This window comes from Parambassis ranga, chromosome 20, assembly GCF_900634625.1.
Source record: "Parambassis ranga chromosome 20, fParRan2.1, whole genome shotgun sequence".
In the NCBI taxonomy this organism is placed as follows: Eukaryota; Metazoa; Chordata; class Actinopteri; family Ambassidae; genus Parambassis; species Parambassis ranga.
Window position 1 is genome coordinate 3,635,056 of NC_041040.1, and position 27,500 is coordinate 3,662,555.

At 50.3% G+C, this 27,500-nt stretch overlaps 4 protein-coding genes and 1 pseudogene across 5 annotated transcripts in view; 2 read left to right on the forward strand and 3 right to left on the reverse strand.

The window, feature by feature from the left end:
- LOC114452823 (NLR family CARD domain-containing protein 3-like) overlaps positions 1 to 27,500 on the reverse strand; it is a 1,046,161-nt gene that overhangs the window by 539,382 nt on the left and 479,279 nt on the right. The gene's annotated exons all lie outside the window — the stretch shown is intronic.
- Positions 1,755 to 6,397, reverse strand: LOC114452851 (kelch-like protein 15; annotated as a pseudogene).
- Positions 9,358 to 12,734, forward strand: LOC114452858 (eukaryotic translation initiation factor 2 subunit 3). The gene is made up of 12 exons (XM_028432369.1): positions 9,358 to 9,490; positions 10,095 to 10,158; positions 10,252 to 10,379; positions 10,581 to 10,702; positions 10,783 to 10,877; positions 10,969 to 11,127; positions 11,215 to 11,349; positions 11,426 to 11,520; positions 11,604 to 11,748; positions 11,828 to 11,997; positions 12,109 to 12,281; positions 12,355 to 12,734. Exons 1-12 carry the CDS (start codon positions 9,422 to 9,424, stop codon positions 12,416 to 12,418), a joined length of 1,419 nt encoding a protein of 472 aa, XP_028288170.1. The 5' UTR covers positions 9,358 to 9,421; the 3' UTR covers positions 12,419 to 12,734.
- On the forward strand, positions 13,047 to 15,989 carry LOC114452854 (leucine-rich repeat-containing protein 31-like). Its single transcript, XM_028432365.1, has 10 exons — positions 13,047 to 13,212; positions 13,500 to 13,691; positions 13,848 to 13,991; positions 14,069 to 14,236; positions 14,316 to 14,480; positions 14,567 to 14,749; positions 14,814 to 14,981; positions 15,053 to 15,217; positions 15,295 to 15,450; positions 15,528 to 15,989. Exons 1-10 carry the CDS (start codon positions 13,200 to 13,202, stop codon positions 15,905 to 15,907), a joined length of 1,734 nt encoding a protein of 577 aa, XP_028288166.1. The 5' UTR covers positions 13,047 to 13,199; the 3' UTR covers positions 15,908 to 15,989.
- LOC114452889 (myoneurin-like) overlaps positions 22,006 to 27,500 on the reverse strand; it is a 6,151-nt gene continuing 656 nt past the window's right edge. Inside the window, exons 2-10 of the mRNA XM_028432419.1 lie at positions 27,473 to 27,500; positions 25,584 to 25,857; positions 24,850 to 25,496; positions 24,493 to 24,744; positions 24,258 to 24,417; positions 23,957 to 24,135; positions 23,726 to 23,818; positions 23,521 to 23,646; positions 22,006 to 23,441 (exon numbers count right to left, since the gene is read on the reverse strand). The exon at positions 27,473 to 27,500 is cut by the window's right edge and continues 34 nt beyond it. Of these exons, the coding sequence (XP_028288220.1) occupies positions 23,038 to 23,441; positions 23,521 to 23,646; positions 23,726 to 23,818; positions 23,957 to 24,135; positions 24,258 to 24,417; positions 24,493 to 24,744; positions 24,850 to 25,496; positions 25,584 to 25,849 (2,127 nt within the window). The 5' untranslated portion in view covers positions 25,850 to 25,857; positions 27,473 to 27,500 and the 3' untranslated portion in view covers positions 22,006 to 23,037. The remainder of the gene's footprint in view (positions 23,442 to 23,520; positions 23,647 to 23,725; positions 23,819 to 23,956; positions 24,136 to 24,257; positions 24,418 to 24,492; positions 24,745 to 24,849; positions 25,497 to 25,583; positions 25,858 to 27,472) is intronic.

Sequence of the window (27,500 nt, forward strand, 5' to 3'; positions counted from 1 at the left end):
TGCAGGGTCGAGGCGGGCGGCGGACTGCCCAGACGTTCAGCAGAATGCTGCATCTGCTGACCTCCGTGTCTGAAATCAACACAGCTGACAGTCAGACACTGAGAGAAAGACACGGCGGGGCCGCTACCAGCTCAGACTGCTGCATTAATTGATTAGTTTTAAAATAGTATACATTAAAGCTACAGTTGAACATCTTTGTCCCCCTTCAGAGCAGAGTGACCTCACTGCTCTCGTACGGCTCAGTGAGTGGCTGAGGTCCGCTTTGATACTGAAGCAGCACAAATCTCTGGGTTAAGTCTCAGGACGTTTTGGAGCAAGAACACCTTCTGAAGTGATGCTAACATTTAGCTTTGGTGTACATTTTCCTGAGGAAAAAAGTTAAAGTGTCTCCCTACTCACAGGAAAATATTGATTACCGTCATATTGTAATATGAGCGAGCGGTGTCATGTTAAATTTAATGTAGTATGAAGTTTCTCTCTGATGCTGGAGCATCTCAGCGGCTCCACCACGCTGCTACCTGTTGTAGCCTTCTGTGGTTTCTGTGGTTAGTTTCAGAATTTTTCAGCTTCAGACATCAGAATTAAAACTACACAAAAAACTCCTCCTGCTGATGAGTTTTAGCTGCGTGGACCTGAAGGAGAATAACAGTACTGGTGCCGACACAGAAACAAACAGCAGCTGTGAAGTCGTTTAAATGTTTCAGAGCCTAGAACAGCTCCACGCCGCAGAGCCGAGCCGTTCTCGGCTCCACGCCGCAGAGCTTCAGTGTGCACACACCACTTCCTGCTTTGTTTCTGTTCACCAGTCATACTCCGGTATATTCCAGTGTTTCACTTTGACTTGTCAGCCGTCCAGTTAATTTCAGACACGTCTCCAACAGTGTAATACTTGAACTGCCGGGAAGCTGGAAGCTGGTAAAACTGTGCGATCACACACACACACACACAACAGGAACAAAGTGCAGGGAATGTAGACGTGAGCGAATGAAGAGCTGCCGCCTTCTCTCGGGCATGAGTGACACGAAGTCCTCATGAGCCGTGTAGTGTTCTTAGAAACATAAAAGACACAGACTGCTGGACAGACGAGGCGTGAGGACGATGTGAGATGGACATGAGCACAGTCTGGTGGATATCTGGGAGCAAAGAGCAGAATCTGGGCTAAAAGCTGGAACGCACTGGAAGCGGGTTCCTAACGTGGCGGCCGGCAGCAGGCTGAAGCATCGTCGTCTCTTTCCTCTACAGTCTGCTTCATATATTTGGAGACAGGCTATAAAGTGAGTCACTACCGTAGTATATAGTGTTATATCTTCTTTAGATGCCCGACTGTACGCCGTTATACGTCTCACAGGGCATTTGAGTCGTCTCTATCCTATTGGTTGACAGGAAGCACACAGGGAAACGTTTGGTTAAATGATTGGAAATGAATGGATGTGATGCTTCCAGTGCGTTTCTGCAGTCAGCCTGGCTGAAAGCCTAAATACAGTAGGTGAGCATTAGAACAGGAAACTGAAGAAACCAGCAGGATGAACCCTTTTTACTCTCCACACTTTTTTTTCCTTAATTTTCTGAGAAAGCTAATTCTGAAAATGTTCAAGCTGACCGTGACGTCTCAGCGCGGCGCTCCACAGGTGTCGAACTCTCACCTAAAGGTAAGTGCTGGTCTTCAGTTTTAAAAGGACCCCCTCCCCCCCCCTGTGGGAGGCTGCAGTCCTGGAGCTGTGCATTCCCGCTTCTATAAAAGGAGGCATGTGGGGGGAGCAGACCTCAGCTGCAGCGTCTCACGTGCTCTAGCACATATTCTGGGAAGTGCAAGCTGCACACCTGCAGACCGTCCAGTTTGCAAGGCATTCTGGGATACTCGTCCTCCTTCCACTTGTTTTCGTCGGGGTCGAAGGTGAGGATGGAGTCACTGTAGTGGCCGTTGTAACACAGGCCGCCCAGCACCATGATCTGCCTGTCCAACACCGCCACCCCGTGGCCGCTGCGCCCAATGGGCATGGAGGCGAGGATGGTCCACTCGTCAGTCTCTGGGTCGTACACCTCTGTGGACGGGCAGCCCTGTGACTCGAAAGAGGCCCGCAGGATGACGCACACCCGCCGAACACGTACAGCTTCCCGTTGTGGGCGATCATCTTGTGGAAGCAGCGCGCGTAGTTCATTTTGGATTTGTTCTCCCAGCAGCTGGCGTGAGTGCCGGGCAGCAGCGGGCCTCGGCTGGCGCGTGTCCTGTGAGAGTCTGAGCCGCCCGAGGTCCCCCCGCCGCCCGCCTCCCGCCCCGGATCGAACACGCACACCTGCTTGGAGGTGGAGGAGGAGGTGATGCCGCCCGTGATGTACAGTTTGCCGTTCAAAACCGTTCCCTCGTGGCCGTACTTGTTGACAGGATACGGGTCCACAAACTCCCAGCGGTCCTCTGTGATGTCGTATCGCTCCGTGGAGTAGAAGGTCTCGTCCCGCGTGCGGCCCGCCACGGCATAAATAAACTTGCCAATGACGCCAACGGCAAACTCTGACCTGCAAAAACCAACCACAAATTCATCAGATGAGCAGCGAGTGCCATCAAGTTAATATAAAACAAAAAACATCTGCCTCCTCTCACCTGGGCACGGACATGTCCGCCATGCGGAGCCAGGAGTTCTGGGGGGTCGTAGCGGTAGACTTTGGAGGAGGCGTGAAATTCCCCGTCAGGCCCCAGCTCCTCGCCACCCAGCAGGAAGGCAAAGTTGTTGACGATGGCCAGGCATCGGGCCGCAGCGGCACCTGAGGCCCCTCCAGCTCCCACCACACCTGGAAGGTAACGGCGGAGGTTACTGAGAGGACGTCACACAACCCGGTCTGACCAACACACACCAGAGGGTTTGTAATAATCAGTTACTGCACAACAACAACAACAACAACAGCAGCTAAGACCGTTGGTAAATCTGGTGCTTCACACTTTGAACTCCACCTTCGACGCTGCAGCAGCAGGATCTTGCTGTTGACCATGCTGTGGCCAATCATCCCCCTGAACACGGCGGTCTGTGGCCGACGGAGCGGATGCGGTTGGAGTGCGTCTCCACCAGAGGCTGCTGGTTGACATCGTGAAAGTAGCTGAGAGCCTGGTCCACCTCCTGCCTCAGCTGTCTGGAGTAAACGGTAGAACTCGGACGTTTTTACCTGAGAGGAGGACAGATGGAGACAACATCAGGACAATAGAGGACGAACAGGAGGACGGTACAGGCATGTAGCGCCTCAAAACATCCGACAGGCACTTAACTTTCTCAAAGATGTTGGCGGGGGTCATGAGACAGAAGCGGATGGACTGCACGATGGTGTCCGTGTGCCTCCAGCGCCGCCGGTCATGTCGCAGCCCACGCCTGCACGGCTTCATACAGCTCGATTTCAGGGAAGCGACTCAGAGCATCACTGTTCAGGTACGCCTGGTTCAGAAGGAGAGCGAGTGATGCACTGCAGCCTGGTGCCACTTTCACTTTAGCGGTTAAATGTTCTAATGTTTCACACTGATTCAAGTAACAGAACAGAAAACCAGTGGGTCTGATGTGTTGGTGTTCAGGGGGCCAGACCTGCAGTCTCTCCAGGCTGAGGTAGGACAGGAAATCCGGCCGGCTCATGAGGGGGCACAAAGTTGTCGAGTAGGAAGTTGTCGAGCTGCTCCTGGACTCCCTCCACGCCCACGCTGAAGTCTTCCAGGAGCCGCATCACCTCAGCACAGTTCTCCAGGCAGATTTTAGCCAGCAGGAAGGAGCAGCAGAACTCCACCGCCTCCGTCAGCTGGACATACATGGCCGCCTGCAGGAAGACACAGGAGATGATGCACCTCAACACAGAACAGCTGTTTGTGTGTGTTTCTCTTCTATTACCTGCAGGATCTCTTGGACAGTGGGCATGCTGAGCTCCAGCGAGCCGTAGTACATGAACCGGAGGATGTGGCCGAACCCGGCGGCCGTCAGCCCCTTCATGTGGATCTTGTCCTGGTCCCTCTCTCTCATGTCTGCCGTAAACATGACCCGAAGTAGTCGCTCTGGGTGGCCAGGAGCGCCTTGTGGGCCTGCAGGTGTTGGAAACCACGACACACAGGGTTACACCAGGAAACCTTCTGTCCTCTAAGTGTGTTCATTAACCAGAGTTAGGATTCACAGACTGTCTGGTCTGATTTGCACACCTGGAAGTGGTGCTCCTCGATCAACAGCGTACATCCAGCAGCAGACGCTCCTCATAGAGCGCCCGGAAGCCCGATGACACGCTCCCATCGTGCACCTGCGACAGGTACACCTCCACATCCGCCCCCGACATAACACTCCTGATGGACAGGAAGCAGCCAGTGATTTAAAAGTCATAAAAACTCGATAACAAGACAAAGAAAGGACAAACTGAATGAACAGATAATTCAGCACACACAGGAGTCTGTCTGTCTGTGTGGCTGCTGGAAGGGCATTCAATAGGATGCTCAGCACTTCAGCTGCTGCGTCCTAACCAGCTGTTACTCCTTCACAGCCAATCAAACACTGTGCTGACACACCGGGGACAAACCCCGCCGCCCTGCAGCACCGTCAGGGTGATGGACAAGAAAATAGAACAACTAGTGCATCAGCTCTCACACAACATCTATATAATACTCACATAAAACACACACACACCATCTTCACCTGCACAAACCCACAGAGAACGCACACAAACACACACAGCACACTCACCTCTGATTGGCCACGGGCATGTCAGAGGGGTTGTCCGAGCCAATCAGAGGACAGTGCCCCTTGTGTCCAGTAGATGCTAACAAAGTCCCTTTTTCTGAGCGTCAATCACCTGAACGACAAAGCCAACACAACCACCACATAAAGCATGAAGGTCTGCAGGGGCCAGAAGTATGTGGACAGACTGATAACCGCAAACCAATCCACGTGTCCACATACTTTGTTTATTTACTTTCTCTGGCAAATGAACAACAGCTGTGAGGAAATTAAATGTGTTACATGTCAGCCTTAAAAGATTCAAGGTTATCACAACTTAAATCTTGTTTTGATAGACGGAAACAACTTGACTCATCTCTGAACCACACACAACACAATAAACCAATAATAATAATAATAATAATGTTTTGTTTCTTCAGTATAATCAGACAGGGAACATAAGTCCTGTCTCCTGACGTTAAGGACTGGGGCTCAAACTTCTACACCTCCATCCCATCACATCAGGTGTGATGCGTTGAATCAGACGGTGAGTGAACAGGAACACAAAGGGGTTAAATGAGCGTGCAGGGCTGCAGAGTGGGGAAGTCGTACCTTTTGGAGCCCGGGCGAACAATCACAGGCTTTGACGGCTGAGCACTAAGGGGCCGCTCGCATTTCCTGTGCTTGTGTTTCCCAGGTTCTGACAGAGCAGACAGAGAGAGGGGACAGTTAGATGATGCATTCAGGGACTCCATGGAAAACCAACACCTGGGCTGCTTCTAATGTTCTCTCATCCATTTAATATGTAAATGTGCTCCCTGCTTCCAATTAAGATGCAATTACAAGTGGAGCAGCACATGAGACCTAGAACCCTTCACTGACCCTGTCCCTGCTCAGGACTTCCAGATGTAAACAGTCAGTCAGTGTGTGTGTGTGTGTGTGTGTGTGTGTTTCTAGGGGGAAGAAGTAAAACAACAATCTGAAGGTCTGCACACCTAACAACCAGCTAACCTAGCCTGCGGCTAAGCTAACTGCCCCTTTAAAGCAATAATAAAGTGACACGAGTGTTTGTGGATCAGCCAGAGATGCTGCAGTTAGCTCCAGAGAGGCTAACCGTGCACGTTTAGCACGTTATAACACACATTTGTACAAACATGACAATCATTAGCGCGGGTTAAAGAGCCAGTCTGGGTTATATTCTTCACATGTGTGACACCACAAAGGGAACCCTGCCGTTAGAGCCTCACAACAAAGGCTGGCGTGAGACGTAGCGGGGCAGTCAGCCCTGGTCTCCGTGAGTACAGATGCTATTAGCTTAATTTTTAGAGGGAATGTGTGCAGAACATGAAGGAAACGCAGCTGGATCCCTCCGCAGGAAGCTAGCAGGCTAACCCGAGCCACTGTCACGACTCTCAGCTGTGGAGCTACGGGGGATCCGACACCTGCTCGACCGGGAGGGGGGTTTTTTAGCTTAGCTGCTAAATCCAGCCGTCTCACCTCGGCGGTGCGAATCCCCACAACCCCTCTTCGACCAGGCAGCTCTGGCTCCTTCAGACATGAAGTTGCGGGTTCGACTCCGGGATCAGGAAAGCGGCTGGCAGCGGTGGACTGCCATGTTGTTATTACCGTCCATCTGCCCGACGCGGACACCCCCCACACACGGCTCTAAATTAAATGGGTAGCGAGCCACAGCGGTCCACAGGCTTTGCGGACGCCATTTTCTGCGCCGGCGTCATTTCCCTTTTGGGCGGAACTGAAGGGCGGAGCGGGTTTAAAGACCAGAGACCAGAACCACAATGGATCCACAGAAAGTTACAGGTAACAAAACATGAATCAAACATCATATCACATTAAAGTAATATATGCAAATCATCACATGTACATAATTTATTATTTCAAATGATCAGTGTTATTAATCAGTGAGGCCCGATAACAATAAATAAAAAAAGATAAAAACAAAAAGACCTAAAACTATTACAAAAACAATAATATAATAATAAATAATAATAATAACAACAACAACGTGTTTCTTTCTTTCTTCTTCTTTTTATTCTTCCGTCCGTTTTTTGGCGCAGCGTATCTTCAGCATACATTGACCAATTTCAGCCATTCAACTATCAAAATGTTCATCTCACAGAGGACATCCAGGGTCAACGTCAGGTTTTTTTCAAAAAATTATAATTTTTCAAATATTAAGCAATTTATGTGTCATTTTTAACATGGGAGTCTATGGGAGAGCCCTTCAAATGTATCTCCTCCTACACATTTCAAGCTACAGACTCCATTTTAGTCTTAAAACGCTCATCAGATGCTGCTCTATCAACTTGTGTTCAGAATTTTCTAATTCCGAATCGTTTCCGCGCGCCAGGCTCTCAAAGGTGGAGTGGTTTTTGAGGTCTCTTCATTAGTGTGTATTGCGTGGAATGTTGGGAGCCGGAGTGGGTGATGTCATCACTCGGAGTGGAGAGAGGCTGAGGAGATGCCTAAAAAAATCTCTCTAACCTGTGCTCAGGCCTGCACCGTCCATCTAACTGGGATCATTTTTATATCAGTTCAAAGGAACACTCGTTAGCTTTCTGACGGTGTCACTCTTTAAACTGAACACCAAACTGTTTTGCCCTGACAGCCAGCTGTTCGGGGACAGTGCCGGTCATTCTTCCATTAAGACATAATTTAAAACCAACAATCAGTTGATAAACATTCAGGTTGCCATGGATACAGGCAGGCAGGCAGGGCTGTTACCATGGTGACAGGCTGATGCACAAGAAGCTTTTCCACATTAGTTATTGTTAAGATAAGATAAGATAAGATAAAACTTTATTAATCCCGAAGGAAATTCTTGTGCCAGAGGTATCAAGTCACAATAAATGCAGTTAAGTACAGAGTATAAGTATAAGTGTCACTATAATCCAAGTGAGCACAATATATGATACATGGATACAAATATGGAGATGTAAGGTGCTAAGTAAACATAATATAGACCAGTGGAGGGAATGACAGTGATGCCTGACATGATTATCTAGCTCCTCTCCTACAGAAAGGGGAGGAGTTATACAGTCTGATGGCCACTGGCAGGAAGGACCTCCTGTGGCGTTCTGTGCTGCTCCTCGTAGTCTCAGTCTACCGCTGAATGTGCTCCTGTAGGACAGCAGTGTGTCGTGCAGGGGGTGAGACGTGTTGTTACGAATACTGAGGAGTTTCCTCAGTATCCTCCTCTCTGTCACCTCCACCACAGAGGTGACAGAGATGAGCACTTTTGAGCGACACAGAGTGAGACACAAGGATTCATCAACAATGTTCAGGACTTTTCAGGACTTTATTCAGAAGAGGATTCAGAAAGGAACACGAGAAGAGAAGAAAGAGAGCAAAGAACGAGAGAAGCGCGAAAAGAAAGAACGAGAGAAGCGTGAAAAGAAAGGACAGAAGTATGAGGAGAAAACTCGATCGACGCAGGAGAGGGAGGAACTGGAGGAACAGCCTGCAGAGAAGACAGCAGACAACGATACTACAGTTAATGGCAAAGTGTGAACAGCTCACAGAAGAAAACAAAAACCTAAGAAAGGCTGCCGAAGAACATAACCAGTGTTCTTCCAAGTTTGAGGAGCTGGCCAACGAGCTTTTAACTGTGAGAAATGACCTGGAAAAGGCCAATGAGACCGTCCAGGAAAAAGACAGTAAGATCAGCCAACTGTCAGAGGACAGGTCCTCCTTAGAAGAGCAGCTGAAACGTGAGCAGGAAGCAAAAGAACCAGAGGAGCTCAAGCAACGTGACAGCGACCTTGTGTCAGAGATGTTTCCTCAGGTACAGTGTGAATCACACTCTTGTTCTTCACCCTCTTTCTTCTTCTTCTTTCTTATTCTTCCGTACGTTTTTTGGCGCAGCGTATTGGGGTAGAGGGGTTTCTTTTTTAAATTATTGTTTTTTGTTTTTCAAATATTAAGCAATTTCGGTGTCATCTGCCAAATGTATCTCCTCCTACAGATTTCAAGCTACAGACTCCATTTTAGTCTTAAAACGCTCATCAGATGCTGCTCTATCACACTTGTATTCAGAATTTTCTAATTCCAAATCGTTTCCGCGCGCCAGGCTCTCAAAGGTGGAGTGGTGTTTGAGGTCTCCTCTGCTGTTACCATGGTGACAGGCTGACACACAGAGGCATCAAAGCTCGGAATTCTCCATCAGTTCAGATCAATCCTTCAAAGCTTTAGCTGCAGCGACCAGACTTTCTTCAGGAAATGTCCTTTTTTCTAGTGTCACATATGTTTTAACGTTGAATCACTGAAGAGAACTACACATTGCACGAACAGACTACAAAGAAAAAGTCAGCGATGACGTCACTAAACGGCGACGGACCTGACGCATGGGTCAAATAAATGTGTGTTTTTGAAGTAGGGAGAGTAAATAAAGACGTGTGAGCGGTTGATTGACATTAAATGGTTGATGGATTGTGATGATCAGAGATGATCTGCGCTCTTTAAAGGATCTGTCCGCTGCACAGGAAGTGAGTTGCATCAGCCGCTGAGAAAGGACCCCGTTAGAAGTACCGGAGGGATCACGCGAGGTGTAAAGTACAGCTGATATTAACGAATAAAAATAAATTCCTACCACTACTGTTGTTCTAAAGCTGTGAGGTAGTGTGTGTCCCCCGGTGGAGAGTTTAAATGTGTCTGGTTTACTGGGTGGTTTCAGGACAGTGGTCTCGGCTGATCAGGCATCCGCCGCGGCCGCCTCCTTCGTTCCTTTTTCATTCAAGATGGCGGGCGACGAGTCTGGTACAACGCTTGGTCAGCCTCACCTGGCCAAACAAGACCTAAATACTCTGGTGAGTGTCCGCTTAGCGGCGTTTACAGTCTCGTGGTGTTACGTCGGTGGTTGTTGGCCCGTTGTGTCGCTAAAATGGCCACAGACGAGGCCGTAGATATCAAGAGTCACGGCCGCCGGTGCTGTGTCGCCACCACCCGGCGCATGACGATAGGCCCGGCGGGGAGTCGACCCCAGAAAGCCGCTCAGGCTCCTGGCAGAGACCGAGTAATGTTCGGCTCCCGGTTTATCGACGTTCCACACCGAGACACACGTTTGGAGTCATAATGTGGCGACATAGTTATGGGAATTAAAACAGCATCATTTGTATGTTGATAAAACAGGGAGCCCGTTCAGGCTGGCTCCATCTGTTCAGACTGATGGTTATTATTACTGCTTTATTTATTTATTCATGGCTCATTTAGGGCATCAGCAATATAATTTAAAGCAATGGTAACCTGCACTTCAGCAGGCAGATCTGTTATGTATTGTGTGGGTCTGTGTGTGGGAGTGTGTGTGCGCCTTTGTTCCCATTCACCCCCTGGATTAAATAGAGGGGGCCGACCTGAGGCTGAGGGTCCCTGTGCTGTTGTGTGTGTGTCTAATGTACGTCGCTCTCTTGGCAGAATGTGTCGACCCTGACGCCCCTCTCTCCAGAGATCATCAGCAGACAAGCCACCATCAACATCGGTATGAAAGCCAGGACACAGCTGCTCAGATCTGATGATGTTGACTCTGTGGGAGTCGATCAGCGATTGATTTTTGTCCCTCTCTCTCTTCCAGGCACCATCGGTCATGTGGCCCACGGAAAGTCCACAGTAGTGAAGGCCATCTCTGGTGTGCACACGGTCAGGTTCAAGAATGAGCTGGAGAGGAACATCACCATCAAGCTAGGATATGCTAACGCTAAGGTGAGTGGACTGAGCAGCTCCGTGCTCTTCCTGCATCTCTGATAACTCTCATTTATTTTTGGACATATTACAAAGTCCATGTGACCTCCTAATGTTGTATAAACAAACTGCATTGCACTTCATTGTGATGCGATTTACGAGGCATTCATCTTTGAAGCCGTCTATTTAAAGGAACTCCCTTTCACCTTCATCTTTGTGCAGGTCTACAAGCTGGACGACCCCAGCTGTCCCCGGCCGGAGTGCTACAGGTCGTGTGGCAGCAGCACCCCCGATGAATTTCCCACAGACATCCCTGGCACTAAGGGCAACTTCAAACTGGTCAGGTACGACGGGAACGACGGTCTGTGGAAGGTTGGTCATCCGTGTGGGCATGGTAACAGCTTCCTTCTCCTCGTTCCCACAGACACGTGTCCTTTGTGGACTGTCCTGGTCACGACATTTTGATGGCCACCATGTTGAACGGAGCTGCCGTCATGGACGCAGCCCTCCTGCTGATTGGTAAGTTATATCCCCCTGGAGATAAACACAGAAGCTTTGATGGAGCTGGCGTGTTATGAAGGGATAATTTGGTGTTGTCTCCATCCTCCAGCGGGAAACGAGTCCTGTCCTCAGCCACAGACGTCGGAGCATCTGGCCGCCATAGAGATCATGAAGCTGAAGCACATCCTCATCCTGCAGAACAAGATTGACCTGGTGAAGGAGAGCCAGGCCAAGGAGCAGTACGAGCAGATCCTGGCCTTTGTCCAGGGTGAGTTCATCTGACTTTTAATGATATAAGACTAAGAGTTTGGGACTCTGAGCTCCAAGATGACGAGCTGAACGTCTCTGTCTGCAGGCACAGTAGCTGAGGGTGCTCCCATCATTCCCATCTCAGCCCAGCTGAAGTACAACATCGAGGTGGTTTGTGAGTACATTGTGAAAACGATCCCCGTGCCCGTCAGGGACTTCACATCTGAGCCCAGACTTATTGGTAAGCAGACAAAAACACGGTTCTTATTTTTCACCGATTGTTCTCCGACTAAAATGTTTTGTTTCATTTTTCTCAGTCATCAGGTCCTTTGACGTGAACAAGCCCGGCTGTGAGGTGGATGACCTGAAAGGAGGCGTGGCAGGAGGAAGTATCCTGAAGGGTGTGCTCAAGGTGAGCACGGATTAAAAACCAGGTTCAGACCTGTAGCGCTGTAGCGGTCCTAACTGTCGTCCTCTTCTCTTTGTGACTGCCAGGTGGGTCAGGAGATCGAAGTGCGGCCAGGAATCGTGTCCAAAGACCAGGAAGGAAAGCTCATGTGTAAACCCATCTTCTCCAAGATCGTCTCTCTGTTCGCCGAGCACAACGACCTGCAGTATGCTGCACCCGGAGGCCTTATCGGTAACAGACGCTCAAGATGGGCTCAAGCTGTTTTGACTGCGGGCAGTACAGACAAATCACCGGCCGTGTTTGTGTGCAGGTGTGGGCACCAAGATTGACCCGACGCTGTGCCGAGCCGATCGTATGGTGGGTCAGGTGCTGGGCGCCGTTGGAGCACTGCCAGAGATCTTCACCGAGCTGGAGATCTCCTACTTCCTGCTCAGGAGGCTGCTGGGTGTCCGCACAGAAGGAGACAAGAAGGCCGCCAAGGTGAGTCGTGCGTTATGGAGAATGCACCGCAAACTCTCCTAAACTGTGAGAGAGAGATGAGGCAAAGAGCGGTGTGACAAAGGCTCCCGGTGTGAATTTGTGCACGTGCAGGTCCAGAAACTGTCTAAGAACGAAGTGCTGATGGTGAACATCGGCTCACTGTCGACTGGCGGCCGCGTCAGCGCCGTCAAGGCTGATCTGGCCAAGATCGTCCTTACCAACCCCGTCTGCACAGAGGTTGGAGAGAAGATCGCACTGAGTCGACGTGTGGAGAAACATTGGCGGTAAGAATCGGAGCGGACGTCATTGATGTGACGTTTTATCGGCTGATATGTAACGACTGCTTCCTCCTCTCAGTCTGATTGGCTGGGGACAGATCAGGAGGGGCGTGACCATCACACCTACAGTGGACGACGACTAAGGAGACCAACTCCGACGACACAACCATCCCACTCTTCTTGGCTTTTGTTTGTTTTTATTTTATTTTCCGTGAGGAGGAGGAGGAGGACGGAGGGAACAGAGCGCGGACTGTCGGTGGTTTAAAGACGCCTCCTCCCTCCTCTCCGCTCGCCCTCCTCTGCAGTGTCTTCCTGCTGGAGCTGAAGGAGCGTGGCGGAGGAGAGGAGGTGTTTTAGACTGTCTAACAATCCTCCAGCGACCAGGAGTGCATTCAGTGCAGAGGCCATCCTGGACTGACCACAGATTTCAGATCGAATAAAATAAATTTGGAAGGAAAATTTTGAGTTGTCGTTTATTCTTCTGAGTCTAATTCTGCTGCTGTTCGTACCTGTGAGGGAGGATTCTCTCACTGATCTGGGTCTGAGGAACAAGCAGACCACGTTTACAAATCCTGAACACTCATTATTTTAAACTAACGCTGGTCGTTATAGCAACAGAAAAGTTAATATTTTACATATGAATTAGAAAAACATGAACCGCCTGGTTAGAGGTTTTAGGTGCTTTTATTTTGAAGGTCAAACGACCTTTGATGCCGGAGCTTTATAAGACAACTTTGCTGAGGGCGTCGCACTTCCGGGATGATCCACCTGACGAGCACGGGACGTGACGTCACGCAGGTGCACAGCCAGGACCGCAGAAGTGGAAAAAAAACTCTAGAAACCAGCGGAATCATTGAGCAGGTGTTCTGAGAGTGGTGCGTTCAGTAAAACGACACTTTGATCGTGTTCGGTCTTCAGGCTGACATGGAGTCTGCAGGTGAGATCACTTCTCAACACACACACACACACTCTCTAAAGCTTCAGTCCGTCGTAGAAAAACGGTCTCAGGTGATTTTGTTTCTTTAAAACTTGAGTTTCTTAGTAAAACACGTCGTGTGAGCTGCATTCAGGCTCCAGAGGCGTCATATGGCTCTAACGTCATTATCAGCTAATATAACTCATAATCAGTAGATAGCAGCTAGTTTCAGGAGCTTTTTAGAATGATTTATTTTATCATGTGATGGTTTATTGTTGGTGAGAATCAGTCCTTCCATTTTCGGTCAGATGGTTCGAGGGGGCGGGAAGGCGGCAGCCAGAGACGCTCCGCCCTCAACGTCATCATGAATCAGATCCGCCGGAAGCGCGCGCCGTCTGACAGGAGGCCGCTGGGACGCTTCCTGTCCAGAACCTCCGAGCGGACGGGCATCCCCGAGGATGGAGAGGTGGAGGGCGGAGGGGCCCGAGGACAGAGCACAGGTGTGTGTGGACTGTTTCAAAATCAAACCCACAGATTAAGGAAGGGACTTAATGAGGCTCAGCGCCTGCATGGAGACCCTGAAGTGAACACCACACACTGACCCCTGAGCCCCTGCGGCATCACGTCAGGTGTGTGTGTAACGTGTGTGTTTTCAGGTGTTGCAGCGTGCACAGAAGGTGAGTCCCCCCTCGGCTGGGGCCGCCTGTGTGCCTTCGTGCACAGGCTGGGCAAGAAGGCCGACAGCAGGAGCCTCCACCTGGGTCACTGCGATCTGACAGCTACAGACCTGCTAGAGCTCGGTACACACACACACACACACACACTCAGGCTTCCTCAGCATCAGCACACAGTGACCCTGTCTCTGCCCCTCCTGAAGCGACGCTGCTTCAGTTCCTCCCTCAGCTGGAAGAGCTGGACGTCTCCTGGAACGAGCTGATCGGTGGGAGCCTGGCGGCACTGACCTCTCACCTCCAGCACGTGGGCAACATCAGGAAGCTGAGGCTCTGCGGCTGCAGGCTGAGTGTCATCGATGTCACTGCTCTTGGTGGGTTTTCCGACCCTCAGGCCTCCATCGGGCTCGTCTCTGTGTACAGATGTGTCTTCTTCTCTGTGATTGGCTGCAGGTGAAACGCTCACCTGCATCCCTCTCTTGGAGATCCTCGATCTGTCCTGGAACGGTGCCGTCGGCGGTGGCGCTCTGCAATGCCTGCTGGGTAAACTCCACCCTTTGCTGAGGGAGCTCCACCTGGTGGCCTGTCAGCTCACTGCAGCCGATGCTGCTGTTCTCGGTACTGACTGCATCCTGATGGCTGCCTGGCTGTGTGACTGTTCATGTCAGTGACAGTGTGTGTGTGTGTGTGTGTGCGTCTCTCAGGAGGAATGGTGGCTGCTCTGCCCAGACTCTGTGTGCTGGATGTCTCCTGTAACCCTCAGCTCACACAGGAAGTAGACGCCGGCGGCTTCAGAGCGCTGGCTGCCTCCCTCTCTCACGCCGCCTCCCTCACCACGCTTCGCCTGCAGGGGTGTGGTCTGATGGCAGACAGCCTGGATGAGCTCGGTAGGAGGAACTGACGGACGTTTCTGATCACATACACAATCACACCGTTCATCCTGTCCTACAGGCGCATCGCTCCGCTGCCTCCCCTCTGTGCGCGAGCTGAACCTGTCCTGCAACAGGCGCCTGGCTGGCGGACTGAGCCGCCTCACCTGTCACCTGTCTCACGTCGCGCACCTGGAGAGCCTGGACCTCCACCTGTGCTGTCTCACGCCCGGCGACCTGGACGCCCTGAGTGAGTGAACGTCTTGTTTGACCTGCAGCAGCTGGTTACCTGTGTCGATCACGTGATCTTCTTGTCTCCAGTCCAGGTGCTTCCTGCTCTGACGGCACTCACAGAACTTGACGTCTCGTCCAATAAGGAGACAGGGGGCGTGGTCCTCCCACTGGTCTCCGCCCTCACCGTGACACAGATGAGGCGGCTGCCGCTCAACTGCTGCGCCCTGAACGAAGAGTCCTTCACCGCTCTGGGTACAAACACACACACACACACATCATGATGATGATGATGATGATGATGATGCAGTGTGTGTGTGTGTGTGTGTCAGCGCTGGCAGTGCCGTACCTGCGCAGTGTGGATGTCTCCTGGTGTAAAGTGATCGGTGGCCGCTTGCCGTTGCTGCTGGATGCTTTGCAGCCGTCAGTCATCCTGGAGCTCCGCCTCAACAGCTGTGAGCTCACCACTGATGACCTGCGTCACCTAGGTAACCCACAGTTGTCTGAACAGTTTGTTAGGAAGAACTAAGCCTCCATCAGTGACCAGTCCTCCGTCTGTCTGCAGCTGCCGTGTGCAGGCGTGGATGTCTGTCCTCCCTCCGGCTGCTGGACCTCTCCTACAATGGCTCCGTGGGCGACGGTGGCTGGTCGGCCTTGTTCACGGCAGGAGGCCTGGGCTCACTGGAGGACGTGGACCTCAGCCTGCGACCTTCCGCCTCCGGCCCGTGCTCAGCCTGGCTGCCCGCGCTGCTCCGCGCTCTGCCCGGGATGCCGGCGCTGGCTCGGCTGGCAATGAAGAGGTGGATCGTGGGGTCTCAGGAGAGACAGCAGCTGAGCCACAGTCTGAGGAGGAGGGACGCCCTGCTGGAGTGGGATCCGGACCTTAAAGACGCAGCACACAGCTTGAATCAGGAGAATCCTGAGGAGATTCAGTCTGAGGAGTAAGTTAGGGTAGCTGCATGATTCCAGGTCTGAGGGGACAGTGATTTGAATGATGCTCCACTGAAGGACAGCGTCCGCGCAGATCATTTCAAACTGAAAACACTTAAACATGATTGATTAAAAACGTCTCACACTGCAGTTTATAGTTCAGAGTTTTATTGTGTGTGTTGTGGGGTGTGAGCCGTTTGCTGTTTTCTAGCGCAGCTGCAGAACCGCGGGGCCTCCTCTGTTTGTGGACGTGTCCGCGGTGACGTCCAGCGTGCTGTCAGAGTCCAAATGCCTGTCGACGACGCCGTAGAACTGTTTCCTCAGACTCTGGAAGACCTCGGCGAGGAACACCCGACCGTCCACCTCATACGCGCTGACGTCCGTCTGCTGCGGCGGCAGGCGGCCGCTGGATATCAGCTCACTGAAGGCCTGGGAGAGGAAACTCGTTGTCTAATGGTACAAGAGCGACACGAGGCTGACGTGTGTGTGGAGACTTTACCCGACAGACGGGCTCCTCCAGGTGGTTTCCCCAGACGTAGATGTGAGACAGAGTTGCGTTCTCTCTCATGGCCTGAGCCAGCGACAGCAGCCCGTCCCTGTGGATGTTGTTGCTGCAGACTGACAGCCTGGCAGACAGTGACGGAGAGCAGCAAAGCTGAAGCTGCAGGTCGCAGCGGGTTCTACAGATAATTTCAGAAAACTACATATACAGTGAATTCTCGACCCCTTCAGGCCTAAAGATGTAGAGGATCACACATGTGTCTGTGTGTGTGTGTCTGTGTGTGTGTGTGTGTGTGTCTGTGTGTGTGTGTGTGTGTGTGTGTGTGTGTCTGTGTCTGTCTGCATGTGTGTGTGTGTCTCTGTGTGTCTGTGTCTCTGTGTGTGTGTCTGTGAGTGTGTGTGTGTCTCTGTGTGTGTGTCTGTGTCTCTGTGTGTGTGTCTCTGTGTGTGTGTCTGTGAGTGTGTGTGTCTGTGTGTGTGTCTGTGAGTGTGTGTGTGTGTGTGTGTGTGAGTGTGTGTGTGTGTGCGTGTCTGTGTCTGTCTGCATGTGTGTGTGTCTCTGTGTGTGTGTCTGTGTCTCTGTGTGTGTCTGTGAGTGTGTGTGTGTGTCTGTGAGTGTGTGTGTGTGTGTCTGTGTCTCTGTGTGTCTGTGTCTCTGTGTGTGTCTGTGTCTCTGTGTGTGTGTCTGTGAGTGTGTGTGTGTGTGTGTGAGTGTGTGTGTGTGTCTGTCTGTCTGCATGTGTGTGTGTCTCTGTGTGTGTGTCTGTGTCTCTGTGTGTGTGTCTGTGAGTGTGTGTGTGTGTCTGTGTCTGTCTGCATGTGTGTGTGTCTCTGTGTGTGTGTCTGTGTCTCTGTGTGTGTGTCTGTGAGTGTGTGTGTGTGTCTGTGAGTGTCTGTGTCTGTCTGCATGTGTGTGTGTCTCTGTGTGTGTGTCTGTGAGTGTGTGTGTGTGTCAGTGTGTCTCTCTATGTGTTTCTGTCTGTGTGTTCTGTCTGTCTCTGTGTGTGTGTGTCAGTGTGTCTCTCTGTCTGTGTCTCTGTGTGTGTCTCTGTGTGTGTGTCTGTGTGTGTCTCAGAGGCTGAGGTCTTTGTCGTACTCACTCTCTGAGGGTGCAGCCCGACCAGGCGATGGCCTCACTCAGGTACGCAGCACCGTCATCCTCAATCCGATTGGACGACAGGTCGATGATCTCCAAGGCCGTGTTCTGCTTCAGCACCTCGGCGAGACGCCGCGCGCCGTCACGTGTCACGCGGTTACTGCAGAGAACCAGGACAACAGCAGGGTCTGCAGGAAGCTCAGCACCGGGCGTCCACAGTTAATGTTCTCCTCCTTACCAGCGCAGGTCCAGGTAGCGCAGGCTGCAGTTCAGCCTCAGGCCTTCGGCCAGCCTCTCCATCCCAGAGTCGGTCATCCCCATCTTCCCCAGGTGGAGCTCCACCAACCTGCAGTTCACTGCCAGCATCTCAGAGAAGTGCTCCGCCCACTCCTCCTGAGACACGCAGCCATACGTCAGTGTGCTGAGCAGTGCCCCCCCCCCCCAGCGTGCTGCCGTGTGTGTGTGTGTCGGTACCTGGTGGCTGAAGAGCAGCGGCCGGCTGATGTCGACTGAGCGCAGAGCGGCGTTCCTCTTCAACACGATGCTGAGGGCGATCACGCTCTGAGAGGCCTGTGGAGAGAGAGAGGCGAGCTCAGAGCGGCTTCAGGAGAACACGGCCGTGCACTGAGTGAGTCTGTGAGTGTGTGTGTGTCTGTGTGTGTCTGTGTCTGTGAGTGTCTATGTGTGTGTGTCTGAGTGTGTGTGAGTGTCTGTGTCTGTCTGTGTGTGTGTGTGTGTGTGTGTGTGTGTGTGTCTGTGTGTGTGAGTGTGTCTCTGTGTGTGTTTTTGTGTCTCTGTGTGTGTGTCTCTGTGTGAGTGTTTGTGTGTCTCTGTGTGAGTGTCTGTGTGTCTCTGTGTGTGTGTGTGTGTGTGTGTGTGTCTCTGTCTGTGTGTGTGTGTGTCTGTGAGTGTGTGTGTGTCTCTGTGTGTGTTTTTGTGTCTCTGTGTGTCTCTGTGTGTGTGTGTGTCTCTGTGTGTGTGTGTGTGTGTTTTCTGTGTGTCTCTGTGTGTGTGTGTGTGTTTTCTGTGTGTCTCTGTGTGTGCTGTGAGTGTGTGTGTGTCTCTGTGTGTGTTAGTGTCTCTGTCGGTGTGTGGGTTGTGTCTGTGAGTGTGTGTGAGTGTCCTCTGTCTGTGTGTCTGGTGTGTGTCTCTGTGAGTGTTGTTTTGTGTCTCCTGTGTGTGTATGTGTGTCTCTGTGTGTGTGTCTGTGGTCTCTGTGTTGTCTCGTGTGGTGTGTGTCTCTGTGGGTGTTGTGTGCTTCGTGTGATCTGTGTGTGTGTGGTGTGTTTCTGTGTGTCTATGTGTGTGTCTGTGTGTCTCTGGTGTGTGTCCTGTGTTCTCGTGTGTGTGTTTTTGTGTCTCGTGGTGTGGTGGTGTCTCTGTGTGTGTCTGTGTGTCTCTGTGTGTGTGTGTGTCTCTGTGTGTGTGTGTGTGTGTGTCTCTGTGTGTGTGTGTGTGTGTTTTCTGTGTGTCTGTGTGTGTGTGTGTGTGTGTCTGTGTGTGTGTACCAGGTCACAGTCAGCCAGCGTCAGCTCCTGCAGTGTGTGGTTCTGCTGCAGAGCACTCAGCAGCTGCATCGCTCCTCTGTTCATAATCTTATTTCCAGACATCCTGAGCGACAGCAGGCGGCTGTTCCCCTGCAGAGAGACGACCTCATCATCCATCACACACAGAGTGATGAGCGGTTCATCATTCATCATGTCAGACGATCATTGCTGTGTAATTATTGTGTTGAGGGCCGTGACTCTGCCTTTACTGTTTTATTTGGCTACATGAGGTCAAGGCCTGTAAGAGGAGTCCAGGGTGAACCTGCAGGCTGCTGGCGAGGACCTCAGCTCCGGCCGCCTGAATGTCGTTAAAGGTCAAGTCCAAAACCTGCAGAGCTGAACTCTCCTCCTGCTCAGAAGAAACCACACAGTTCAACATGAACAGCTGCGACATGACGCCATGAACACAGGAGGATCCACGTGTACCCGCAGCAGGTCAGCGATGTGCCCGGCTCCGACGTCTCCGATGTTGTTGTAGCTCACATCCAGACCTGTTGGTACAGACGGAGTAAAGTCACCTGAGGTTCCTGTCGGAGCCGCGTTCAGCTGGATCCGCCCGCTCACCTGTGACACGCTGGCTGTGTCTCAGACATTTAGACAGAACCAGGACGTCGGCGTCACTGAGCCGCTGGACGGGCCTCAGTCTGTTGTTCCCCGCCAGCTTCAAGGTGAAGTTCCTGCCACACACAGAACACACAGACACACACACAGACACACAGAAAACACACACACAGACAGACACACAGACACACACAGAGAGAACACAGACACACAGACACACACAGAAAACACACAGAGACACACACACAGAACACAGACAGACACACACACACACACACACAGAGAACACACACACACACAGAGAACACACACAGACACAGAACACACACACAGACACACACACACAGAGAACACACACAGACACACACACACAGAACACACACACAGAGAACACACACAGACACACACACAGAGAACACACACACACAGACACACACAGAGAACACACACAGAGAACACACACAGACACACACACACAGAACACACACACAGAGAACACACACAGACACACACAGAGAACACACACACACACAGACACACACACAGAACACACACACAGAGAACACACACAGACACACACAGAGAACACATACACACACACAGACACACACACAGAACACACACACAGAACACACACACAGACACACACACAGACACACACACAGACACACACACACAGACAGAACACACAGACACACACACACAGACACACACACACAGACAGACAGAACACACAGACACACACACAGACACACACACACACAGACAGAACACACAGACACACACACACAGACACACACACACACAGAGAACACACACAGACACACACACAGAACACACACAGACAGAACACACAGACACACAGACACACACACACACAGACAGAACACACAGACACACACACAGACAGAACACACAGACACACACAGAGAACACACACACACACAGAACACACAGACACACACACAGACAGAACACACAGACACACACAGACAGAACACACACACACACAGACAGAACACACAGACACACACAGACAGAACACACACACACACACACAGACACACACAGACAGAACACACAGACACACACACAGACACACACAGACAGAACACACAGACACACACACAGACACACACACACACACACACACAGAGAACACACACAGACACACACAGACAGAGACATTTTCATTTTAATGACTTAAATTAATTCTTTTTGATTGAATAACTGGTGACAGAGACTTTCGCCTAACGTTGAGGACTCACAGTCATTTCTCTTATTATTTTTGCTTTGGTAAACTTTTCAATGCTTTAATTATAATTGTGTATTTGTAATTTACTTTTACAGGAATTCACTTCTAATAATTTAACAAAACAAAAAACAAAAATAGTCTAAATAAACACTATAACATGTAGGTTAGTTAAATAAAAACCAATAAGAAAACGGCTGAGTGAAAATCTTTTGGTAACATGAGTGCAGAACTTACACGTTTGTTTACATCACGTGGGAGCTACTTTAGCTGAGGATGCTAACGCCGCATTAGCTAAAGTTTTAGTTGCAGTGATGTGACTTGAAATAAAAACTCACCCCGCCGGGTTCGTCTTCAGTAAAACCTCCAGAACATCTGGGTTTGTTTTTACTGGGTGTTCGGCGCACACAGCTTTATAAACCTCGGAGAGACTCGGACTCGCCATGCTGACGGCTGGAGCGCTGCTGGGTTGCTATGGTAACAGGAGCGTACGGCGCGTCGCGAAGGACAAAAGGAACAGGCGCGTTTCAAACTCATCCTCTTTCTTTAAACTTTAAACTACATTAATATTTTCAAACTATTTTACTTTGAGATAATTTCTTTCATTATTTTAACCTGTTCAGATCCTTTGTGGTGGAAATCAATCATATATATTCAGTGTGAGTACTTTTACTTTTAATACTTTAAGTACATTTAAAAGTACTTAAGACTTTTACTTAAGTAGGATTGTTGATGCAGCACTTCTACTTTTACTTGAGTATATATCTTGCTGGGTAATTGTACTTTTACTTAAGTACCGAGCTTCAGCACTTCCTCCACCTCTCTACACCACTCACTCTCATACGAGCCGAGTCTCAAAGCTGAGAGCCTGCAAAGATTTTCCAACAAAGCCTGAAATCTCACACTATTTAACTCCGTCAGCTCCAGACACAGCTCCAGGCTTCAAACGCTCATTTTCACCATGTCTTCAAACTAATTCAGCTCAAAATTCAGATTCTTCAGCGATTCGCAGCACATTTTTCTAAGAAAATGCTTTTTCAAGATTTAATTGTAGATTAACTATTATATATGACTTAATATCCCTTTAGATTTCTATCAGTCTTTACTGCATGTGACAGGATGTTGATATGATCAGTGAAATGATGAGAGGCCGCCGTCCCTTTTTGTCTTCATTTATTTTCTCTGTTGTACAGTATTTATACAGTAGTGAACTTGCATGTGTGAATACAAGAACAGGTAATGCAGATCTATCTAAAAGAAAACAAACAGCTGCTTTAACAGAAAATAAATGGCTTCTATTGAATTACTGTGTTCACATCAATGCAGCCACCGTCACGTCAAACACTGCAGAGTGCAACATTTACTGTGGGATCAATAAAAACGTACATCTCATAGCGACAAAAAGGCTCCTACACTTACTACGATAACTATAAAACAACGCCGCCGCCTCACAGCTCGCCGTGGATGACATCACAGCAGCTGACAGAGCTGCAGCCACACGCCACAGAAGCTCAGTCAGAGAGGCGTTTGGTTGGTTGAATGGAGGGACTGAAGCCGAGCGAGCTCAGCTCACATGATTCTATTACTAAGGGTAAAAGCAGGAACACTGGTGAGATCAGGATGTAATGTTTAGGTCTGCAGCTCACCTGAGAATCAATGTAACTGACAAGAATCTGCTCGCTGGCACCAAACGGATGTTCAGAAGGTTATCCAGTGAAAGCGTGGGATAAAATGTTTGTGGATACTCTACGGACGCTGCAGAGCTTTGACAGGGTGATTCCAGGCCGTTAAAACCACGCTCAACATCTCTATTCATCAAAATAAAATGGCTGCACTGACAAAACTGTCAGTTATGTTGATTATCAATACATCATTGAAGTGGTTTTTAATCAGACATAGGGGTAAAAACATTTTCCAACTTCAGCCTCTTATAAGGGAACGTTGTCTGTCTCCTTCCATCCTGTGGACGCATGGTTTGGGTCTTTTAAAAGACTAAGAACTGCTGACTGATCGATCGGTCTGACCTGCAGGTGTGTTTCCTGTTTACTTTCAGCCACACTGACACAAATGATGACGGAGAACAGAGTCCATGTTGTAATAAGATTCACAGCGTCTCATTCGAGATGACTCTGATACTGTTCCAGTGTTCCAGCAGAGCGCCCCCTCGGCTCCTCCCCCCTGCACAGCCTCACTGCGGCGGGGGGTTGTTCTCGGCGGTGTCCACCGTCCTGATGATGACAATCTGCTCCAGGCCCGGGGCCGGGGAGGGCGGCGGCCGCAGCTGCTCCACCAGAGCGTGGAGGGTTTCCGAGTTGATGGTCTGCTCCTGGTCAGCTTCGAAGGTCACCTGGTCTGCGGCGCTGAGAGGGGGGTTGACAGGCTCCGACTTGAACTCCTGGATGATGGCGGCGGTGTCCGTGCTGGTTTCGGCGTTTTCACATGAGATTGTGGATGGCGCCATGGCTTTAGGGGTGGGCGTGGCTGGCTCGGGGTTGGCCGGCTCGCCTTCAGGAATGGAAACCAAAGCTTTGTTTTCCTGGGAGAGTTTGTTCTGGACGAAGGCCACGGGATGACTGGAGGCCATGAGGACCACTGCTCCGACAAACAGAACCCCGTCAGACACTCGTGTTGGATTAAACATGACAGAAACCTTCATATACAAACACCTCACCAGCTCGGGCCCTCTCCTTGTGCTGCCGCACTTCATCGGCGTGGGCCTTCTCCTGGTGTTTGATCATGTTCTTCACGCTGGCAAATCTGTTTCCACACAGCAGGCACTGCACACCGGAGTTCCCCTCTGCACACACACACACACACACTGTGAGGACATTCAAACACCCCCCGGGTAATAACACTGTTCTACGGACATGTCGTACCTGGGTGAAGTCGTCGCACGTGTTTCTTTAGTTCAGAGGATGTGACAAATTTTGCATCACACTTCGCCTGTGAACATTTGTACGGGGTCTCGCCTGAAACACACACACACATAATACACTGTAACAAGAGGAAGCAGCACTGTGAAGCAAAAAGGAAGTAAATGGCTGCTCTGAGCCAGACACTCTGGATGTCAGATGTCCAGACCAGATGCTCCACCACATGCGTCTCACCTGTGTGTTTCCGTGCATGTGCGATGAGCGAGGAGGAAACGGAGAAGGACATGCCGCACAGATCACACTGGTACGGCTTCTCTCCGGTGTGCCGTCGCTTGTGGTACGTCAGCGTGCTGGACTGAGCAAACGCCTGACCGCAGATGTCACAGACGTAGGGTTTTTCCCCGCTGTGCAGTCTGAGGGAAAAAGAACACTTTTTTTTTTATATTGCTAAAGTCAACATGGAGGCGTCTCAGAATCGCTCTGCAGCAGGACGATGAGCCACAATTATGCAGGCAAAGTCCACAGTCTACTTTACCTGATATGGATTTTGTAGTTTGATGAGGTAGCAAACTTGAACCCGCAGCGCTCACAGGTGTACGGCTTCTCCTCTCCATGGTGCATTCTGCGATGAGCCACCAGCTGGCACTTCTGGGCGAAACACTTGTCACAGTCGGAGCAGTTGAAGGGCTTCTCGCCTGATGGTTAAAGCAGAGTGTTTGTCACACAGCGACCCTCAGTGGCTGATGTGCAGCGCTCCTGGCTCAGCTCACCTGTGTGTATGCGCAGGTGTGTTTTCAGCTGGGTGGCCTGTCTGAAGGTCTTGGAGCAGAAGATGCAGGAGAACGGCTTCAGCCCCTTGTGGATCTTCTCGTGTCTCCGCAGGCTGCTCACATCTTTGAACAGTTTGTTGCACTCGGTGCACGACAGCGTCAGCTCCCCCATTTCTGACAAATCCTGGTCACCAGCTTCTTCATCCTCCTCCTCCTCCTCCTCTTCCTCCTCCTCCTCATCTTCTAAGTCCTCTGTTCCCATCTCAGTGCTCTCCTCTCCATCTCCCTCACCTTCTCCCGCTTCCTCCGCCTCCCCCTCCGTCCTCCTCTGGCCTCTGCCTCTCCCTCTCCCTCTGCCTCGCCCCCTCCCCCTCCCGCGGCCTCGCCCTCTCCTCCCCTCGCCGCTGCTCAGGCGGAACTTCTTGGCTGGAGACTCTTCTTCTTGCGAGGGGCTCCAGTCTGCAGAGGTGTCACCGAAGTCCTTCATGCTCGTTTCAGAATCATACGCGGTCACATCTTCAAACTTGGAGCTTCCTCTTCCTCTCCCCCTGCCCCTCCCTCTGCCCCGCCCCCTCCCCCTGTAACTCTGAATTTTGGGAATGTCTTCAGTCGAGCTGCCCGGCTCCGCCTGCTCGCCGCTGAAACTCTTCGGCTTCCTGCCCCTCTTCCTGCCCTGTCCTCTTCCAGCGCTCTTTGGCGTGTAGTCGTCATCGCTTCTGTCTCCGTCTTCCACAAATACTTGTTTGACGTCACCATCCTGTTCCTGGCCTTCCCCCCTCCCCTCTTCCTGCCAGTCCGCTGAAACGGCAACAATAGACAGAGGAAATGGGGAGCTCGGGCTGCGGGGAGACCCGGGACTGGGAGGAGACAGGCCAGCTTCTTTATCCACCTCTGACTGGGACGTCTCGCTGGGCTCAGACCAGTGAGGGATTTCCTCCAGATACTTTGTGGCATCTGGCATTCCAAGGAAGACAGCAGCTCGGCGCACAGCTGCCTGTCTGGTGCTGAAACAAAAAAAATAAAATAAAAAACAACATTCAATCAAGAAACGACCTCAATTCTCTCCGAAACGAGGCGATTTAGACGTTTACCTGCTGAGGTTCATCTGTCCAGTGTAGATAAACTCCAGCAGCTTCTCCAGAGAGTACCGGCTGACCTTGTCGGGATCTAAAGTCGTGACCTCTTGACCCTTCTCTGCCTGGGAGGAGAAGTACTCACTGAACGCAGCCAGTATGTTGCGGTGGGCTCTGAACTCCACGTCTCTCACCATGATTGTTATATCGCACAGAAAGTCCATCTCCCGCTGCTCATGCAGGCGCTGCAGGAGCAGCTTCCCATGATTGGAGACATGAGCCATCACAGCCGCTGGTACGAGAGAGAGGGAGAGAGAGAGAGGGAGAGGGGGAGAGAGAGGGAGGGAGAGAGGGAGAGAGTCCGCAGGAAGTTCAGAGTTCAGCTTGTCTGAATACAGAATGTAACTAAACACCTGCAGAAACAAAGAACGCCAACAATGTCTTCAGTTACTGTGCCGTTCAATGTTCATCCTACTCACTAGGCTTGTGCAAAATCGCATCGTGTGCAATTAATCGTCAGAAAAACTGTCACCGATTAATATTTGCCACTTACAGATTACAGCGATTAGTGCCTCGTCAGGATGATGCCTTTTTGTGTGCGACATACTCTCACCATCACCCGCAAGCGGGCACATGTGAGCCCACAATAACAATAATGGTGGAAGGCAGTGGTGTTCAGGTAAATCATGCAAAGCAGCACGTCCCTAACAGAGGTTCAACGTCTGTCACCATAAGCCGGAGCACGAAGAAAGCTGAAGAAAGCTGAAGAAAGCGCGACAAGGCCACAACGCCGACTACAGCTGTAGTGTATAGTGCCTCTCATGCATTAGGTGTGAAGCGTGGAGCGTTGGCTGTTGCCATAGCAACTGGATGTTAGCTTGGATAAAAGGAATGAACTCCGACTGGAGAAGCTGCCCTCCCGATCTTTATTTAAAATAGGAAAACATTACAACAGCGAAGTCTCCTCCAGCAGATGTCGGAAAGAATTTCCACTCAGCCGAGAATCCACGGTACGTTTAGTCATCGTGCTCCTTGCGACCAAACTAAGCGCTGGAAGAACGTAACGCAGGTTGATTTGCACAGACACACATTTAAATGTGGAATTGTCTGGTTTGTTTGTTTGTTTGTTTTTTTCTGCTGCTGAAAACATGCACTAGTGTGGGACATATTCCGGTCACAGGTTCATTTGCACAGACACACTTTTTAACTTGAAATAATCACTGATGTGACTTTTCTGAACTTATTTGTCCTGTTTAATTTTAACGTTGACATGCTCTGCTCTGTGACCTTAAGATTAGAACATTTGAATGACAAAGCTTTTAAACGTTTGCTTCATCATTAGTTTGAAGCAGTTTGTGCCTCTGTTATCAATACATATTTCAAACATGGCTTCCTACTTTAACCTGTTAGAATGAAGGGGTTAACTTGACTGATGATTTGTCAGAATCAGATCAGAACAATGTGGCGATTTAGAGTCAAAAACATGTCAGTGCAATAGTCATCAATTAATCGTCAAATTAATCATGATGAATTTTTTTGCCAATATCGCCCAACCCTCCCACTCACAGGGACAGTTTCTGACATTTAAAGTTAGATTATGAGAAATATATCAGAAAAAAAAACTTGGACAGACATAAAAAGCAAATGTACGACCAAAAACTTTTATAACTTGTCGCCTCGTTAACAGTCAAACAAGAGGGAAAAGGTTTAATTAGCACTATTTTTACTTGATGTATGTTTATACTGGTTGTTGTGATTACATCTGAAGAGCAACAGCCAATCAAATGAATGAACAATTGTCTTATTCTTATATTTAATATACACCCCACATTACGAATATTCAAAGTCAGAGCTTGTATTGCAATTAAATTTAAAATGACCCATCAGACATGTTCCTGTAAACTTACCGTCAGGAGTGCAGCAGGTCACAGGTTC